The 6,323-nt window shown below is 41.0% G+C and overlaps 1 protein-coding gene across 1 annotated transcript; it reads right to left on the bottom strand.

Annotated features, from left to right (window-relative positions):
- Positions 1 to 3,019: 3,019 nt before the first annotated feature.
- si:ch73-91k6.2 (alpha-1,6-mannosyl-glycoprotein 2-beta-N-acetylglucosaminyltransferase) lies at positions 3,020 to 4,557 on the bottom strand. The gene has a single exon (XM_078174105.1). It carries the CDS (start codon positions 4,415 to 4,417, stop codon positions 3,158 to 3,160), a length of 1,260 nt encoding a protein of 419 aa, XP_078030231.1. The 5' UTR covers positions 4,418 to 4,557; the 3' UTR covers positions 3,020 to 3,157.
- Between the last annotated feature and the right edge of the window lie 1,766 nt (positions 4,558 to 6,323).

A 6,323-nucleotide genomic window follows, 5' to 3' on the forward strand; every position in this document is an offset into this window, starting at 1 on the left:
GTGGTGGACGTAAGGTCACGCATTTTCCCCCAGTCACTCAGGGATGCTCAAGGAAAACTATTTGTAGCTCCGGGAAGGGTCAAGATTTAAAAAAAAAAAAAAAAAAAAAAAATTAAGACACACCCCGGCCATCCCCTCCTCTGATGAATAAAGTACAGTCCTTTACATTTTTGTGCCTTGAGTAAACCTCCTGTATAATGATCGAAGACCTCCAGGTTGCTACTTAAAGTAAATGGAACTGTACCAATTAACCTGTGTCAATCAAAACCAAACTGAATTTTGAGTACATAATAATTTAATTTCATAACACATAAATTTCTACAACTGCATTAAAAATGGAATCTTTACAATAAAGTTCTAACATTTTTATAACCCATAATAAGACAAACAATTAAAGTTCAGCCTTTTATTCTTTTTCCCATTTGGCAAACATTAAGTGAACAAAGGTCAGCTATTTCAAGTGATTATCAGAAAGAAAACAGGCAAAAAAAAAAGTCTCATTCTCAAGAAATGTACATCACACCAACCACCCACATACACACACACCTCAGTGAAAGTCATTTTACAAAGTAAATCTTTGTGTGTTCGGCCATCTTTGTCCTGTTCATTAAGAACTGACTGTGCTTTATAACATAAAATATAAGATTATTAATTTCATTACACATTCATTTCATATTTATTTCCCAGGAATCTCCATAAGGCACACTGAGGTGTACCAATATCAGATTAAACAACTTATGTGAAGCTGCTGTCACCCATTGTCAGCAGGACACCAAAGAGATGCAATTATTTTATCTGATGTATAAAGAATAGTTCTGTGAAATTAACATTCACATTCAATAAAGAAAGACACTGCAAAAATATACCTCAGGTGAACTACAAGCACTGACAAAGGAATTAAGTACTAATAAGTAGCATTTGGGCAAAAACAATGTTATCAGTGCACCTTTAAAAGTCTCATTTAAAACAAGTTTAGGCACAGGGCAATGATCGAAAGGCACTTTTGGTCAGTTGTAAGGCAATAACAGCATCAATATGCTTGAGTTAACTCTCCATGTTTCCCACTGCAATAAGGCAACTTCAGCCATAATGGGACACAAATAAAAAGTTTCACCAACTATTGAATAAATGTCAGAAAAGGAACCGCAACACTTTTATATAAAATCCCATCTCAACCCTAACCCAGAGTCACAGACAACCCTGGTGTTTGCACAACAAAAGATCTTGGACAAGACTCCAAAAGGTCAAAGGCCATTCAGAACGCAAATATAGAGTCACAACCAAAAGAGGAAAAAAATCAATATCAAGCCAGTCCTCTTGTTGCAACCAGGGGTCAATACAGTGGGGAGTAGGAAACTGACTGAAGTGATGTCAGCTGACCTCACCTCTAAAGAAAATACCCCTGGTTCTAACAGTAAGAAAGTGAAGGTTACATGTGGTAACACAAATTCCATGTTGTGCTTGAAATTATTCTGACATTAAAAAGGATAGTTTGGCTTTTTTTGAAGTGGGGTTGCAAGAGGTACTCATCAATATACACAGCAGATGTCAGTCAGCACGCGCCCGGTTTGAGGAAGCAGACAGGAATATCGCCATGATCTAAGCAATGTACTGCTGTGGACGAGGCAGCAGCAAAATGTATTTCAGCCACCTAGACAAAAAATCAGTATCAGGTGATGCATAAACTTTGGGTAAGTACCTCTTTCAAACCCACTTCCATAGGGATAGTTTGCATTTTTAAGAGATGTTTGTCAGTATGCCCCCAGTTTGCCAAAACAGCTGGAGTGCCAAAATGTAAGCTAAGCAATGTACTGCTGTGGATTGGGGGCAACAGCAAAATGTATTTTAGCCTCCAAATAAAGTCCCACCTAAAAAAAAAAGTGTACATTATATTGAGAGTATTTTCACTGCTTTACCTTTCTGTCAGAGAGCCCATAACAACAGGGAATCCGTCAACGGCTTCAGTTCCACGTTTACGCTCTCGTCAAAGCCACCAGACTCCATTGACAAAAACAGTCATTTTCGCTTGCTGAGCACTGGAGCTGCTGGTCTACTGTTAGTTTGTAGTATTGTGTGACTTTGGTGAATCCAAACTAACCCTTTTAAACACCAAAGTTACACAATAACACAAACACAATAACTGATCGAGGCAGCGGTAGACCAGTAGCTCCTGCGCTCAGCGATGTTTAAACACTGTGTTTTTTCCAGTGGAGTCTGGCTTTGGAAAGAGCGATATGGAAGCATCACTTCCCCCTTCCCCCTTCCCCCGTCAAATACTCTCAGATTTTTTTTAAGTGGGACTTCTTTTAGGTGGCTAAAATACATTTTATTGCTGGCCCCCCATCAACAGCAGTGCATTGCTAAACTTCCATCCCATTCCATTCCACATGCTGATCACCTTCTACTATAGGTAAGAAATTGACGATGGATAAGTACGTCATACAACCCCACTTCCAAAAATTAAAACTATCCATTCAAAACAGTCAACTTCAAAGAAACAGTTTCTAAATAAACTACTTTCCTGTTATATTTAAGATTGTCATGCACATTTTGATTGAACTTGTAAGTCTGTACATTACATGAGCCTTTTTGTTGTTGCACTTAAAATCGTACCATAAAAAGCACATGTAAAAAGCATCACAGCTGAATGGTTCACAAAAGCAATGCAAGACATTCCCAACACACCAACACATTGAACTTTGTGACTAAAACAACATCCTGTGCAATGTTCTCAGTCAAAGAAATATATTTGCAAATAAAATTGCAAATAAGTGTGTGTCTATGCACACTATGACATACTTCCCATCACTGTGCAATAAATCTAATCTAATGTTTTGGCTTGAAAGACATTCAGAGATAAACAAACCTGGTTGCAGGATATTGAACAGCTTGCATTATACACACGAATATCAAGAAAGTCTTTGGCACTTGTGCAGCTTTGGTGATTAAAAACAAAAGACAAGTTTAGCTGTGTACATGCAGCATTCTTGGACTTGAATTGGTCCTTTTTCATGGAAGACCTTGCTAGGAGAGAAAATTAGTACACTCCAAATGAAAACTGCAGACTCCGAAACCCTGAAAAGTTACATATGAATGGCACATCTGCAGAATACCAATTAACATTTTTTCCCCATATTACTTGGAGAAAAGATATAGTTCAAAGGCGTGTGGCGTAGTTATTGCACAGAAAATGGTCTCGAACATCTCCCCATCCTCCGTTCTTCATGTGCTCCTTGTGCTCCACTGCTTCTGCACCACTAAGGACAAGAGAAGGAGGGAAGAGGCTGTCCTTGCCTGTTTTAAGGCTCTCCTCAACCTTCTGTGAGGCCCACTCTGGCCTGCAGTTCTCCTTCTGGTGAAGGCCACAGTCTCCTGTGTGGAGGACCCTGGAGCCCTGTGCCACAAGCACTTTGACAGGCTTCGATATGCAGGTTCCTGAGAGGTGCTGCAGAGTCCAGTCCCAGTTGTAGTCATCGTAGGTGCAAAACTCATTGTTACAGCCCATTAGTTTGTAGTACATCTCCCTGGAGATAGCCATGCCTATGTTGTGTTTGGTGGACAACCATCCAGTGGTCAACACCTTATTGGACAGTCTGGTAAAATCAGTCAGGTCATTGTGGTTACCCAAAGCCAGCATGTCGCAATCTGGGCAGCTGCTTTTCCTGAACTCTATCATTAATTTATAGAAATGGAAAAAGTCAGGTAAGATGTAGTTGTCCTCCTCCAGAAAGACCACAAAGCCGCTGTAGCCCTGCATCGCCTGCACTCGCTCCCACACAAAGTGCAGCTTCCACCACCAGTGGTGTTTGGTTTGAGTGATGAAGGCCTCTCTGTAGTGTCCATAGGAGTCAGGGTGTTCTGCGTTGATGCATCCTGTTTTCAGAGCGTTGTCCTTGGATATGTCTCGGGGGCAGTCTCGTGGATCCTTCCCAGGAAACTCATTGGGATACAGCTGGGTGCTGAAAGGGAAATAAATTTGCAGTACTTTGCAGAAAGTTATCCCTTGCACAATGGCGTTGATTTCCTCTGAAAAGTAGTCATGGCTAAAAATGAGGAGGAAGCTGTGGACCTCAGCAGCTTTCTCCAGTGACTTGATGAGCAGTCTGAGGTATTCAGGCCTGTTGTGGACCTGCACAACCAGCACCAGCTGAGGCTCCCCTGGAAACTTGTCCGCATTGTGAACACACTGCTTGTAATTAGCACTGTAAACGGACTGAGTCAATTCTGGAAGCGAATTAAAGTTAAACTTCACCGTGTCAAAAACTTGCATGCCCTGATTTACCTGAATGTCATTTTTAAGTCCAGCTGTGTCATCATCGGACACTAACAACACACGTGTTAAAGACAGGAGCGTCACGAGCACGAAGGAAACACCCAGCAGCGCGAGCAGATTCCTTTTGAGCAGCCGAAACCTCATTTTCTCAAATTAAAAACAGACCTTGGCAAACAACAGCGACGGCTTTCATTCACCTTATCGCACGAGCCTTCATTGTAAACTCATTTGCAACACTGCTTCCCCGTGCAGTGCAACTCCAACTCTTGTTCTTAACAGTCCAACGTCGCGTGACGCGTGTCCTAAACCAAGTGTCAAACGTTTCTTGATGGCTGCTTCTCCTCTCGTTGGACTGTCTGTCCACATGAAAGCCGTGCAGTTTGCCAAATACTCGCTCCAGCCGCTTGTTTTAACCACCTGTGGAAAAAGTAGAAAAAGCGAGGTGACTAAGTTATGTACACGTTATGTGTTACATTGGCGTTAACAGGAAGCTAGGTCGCCGCGGTTAGCTTCGTTTGACTTACCCAAACTAGGTGCACTGTGTCAACAGGCTCATACCAGGAAGAGGATGATGGGACTATGATACATCTAAGACTACAACTTATTGACTGCTGACGTGTACAACCCAGCCAACGGGGGAGAGACTGAGTTCCTGCTCAACGAATCATTGTCCTACCTATAGTTGTGTAATATGAGAAGGACATGTAAATCAGACAGTGTTTGAATCGTTAAAAGCAGGAAAATCTACTTCAGAAAGCAAATACCTTTACAGCAATAACACTGGAACAGGGCAGTAATCACCCTCCATGGGGGTGTGGGAGGAATGCCCCCCCCCCCAGGGTACATTTTTAGAAATTTAACAGCTAATAGGACCATTTTAAATTATTTTGAAAAAAAAACATTGATTATTCATTACTTACTATGCCATAACCTATGCATGTGGCCTATGCTATTGTGTGCATTTATACTACTGTACTTTATATTACATTTATACTATATAGCCTACCATACTGTCTGTGTCACTCTGCAGTTACACCTCCAAAACGCTAGTCAGTGGTGGGGTTTCTGTGAAGTGCTATAAAGTTTATTTAATTATAAACACGCCCAACACACACATTAAACATGGCTTAATAGAGGCAATTTCAAACACAACTACACAAATTGGCTTTACTGTAACCTGCAGGATTCACAGACAAAACACTTGTCTCTTCCTGGACACATTTTCCCCACAAATACATATTATTAGCACAAGTCTATGTCATTTGATGTTGTTGCCTATAAATTAGACAAGCGGCTAGCAAAGATTTCCTCTACTCATATGAAGCCAGGGACAACAGCAAAGTTTAATAAAGGTAACATCACAAAATTCGACTCCATTACAGCTCACAAGGTTCACCAACAAAACAACTGTCTTATACTAAGCACATTTTCCAAACATATACAACATGCTAACGTAATTAGTACAAGCCTGTGGCATTTTACGTTGCGACTAGCAGACTTCTCCTCTACCCATATGAAGCCAGGATAAATCACATACAAGACTTTAAATGGTATCTGGGGGCTTTATTGTCTTCACAAGTTATTGTTTCTTATTTGTGAAATAAAAGTAAATAGACGCTTTGTGTCCACTGTGGGAAATGGTTTTTAGCACAAAAATAGGCAGGAGGTCTGTGGGGGTGCGATGTGGTTACACTACTGTGGAGGTGCGCATCAGGCTACCATGTTGACGCGATATGTACAATGTTGGTTCGACGCAAAAGTATAAATCCCACCTTAGTGCTATTTGGTAGAGAGTGCAGAGTTCCCTCAGCAATGAGTCCTAAAACCTGGATATTAGTATTTTAGCTCCCTCGGTTCCCTCGTCTTGATGTCAGTGGGTTGGTAGAATGGGTTTTTTGGTTAGATGCCTGAAATAAGGTCTGTGGTTAACACAAGCTTAAGAGATTTTTACGTTTTGTTCTACAACATGCAATATGTCGGTACCCACTGCATTTTAAAGCTTTTATGTGTTTAAAAAAGGCTTTGCTAACAAGTTGCTAATGAGACTACA

This window comes from Epinephelus lanceolatus, chromosome 13 (genome assembly GCF_041903045.1).
Source record: "Epinephelus lanceolatus isolate andai-2023 chromosome 13, ASM4190304v1, whole genome shotgun sequence".
NCBI classification, from domain to species: Eukaryota; Metazoa; Chordata; class Actinopteri; order Perciformes; family Serranidae; genus Epinephelus; species Epinephelus lanceolatus.

Coding starts and splice junctions, on each gene's coding strand:
- si:ch73-91k6.2 (XM_078174105.1), bottom strand. CDS start 4,417: ATGAGGTTTCGGCTGCTCAAAAGGAATCTGCTCGCGCTGCTGGGTGTT.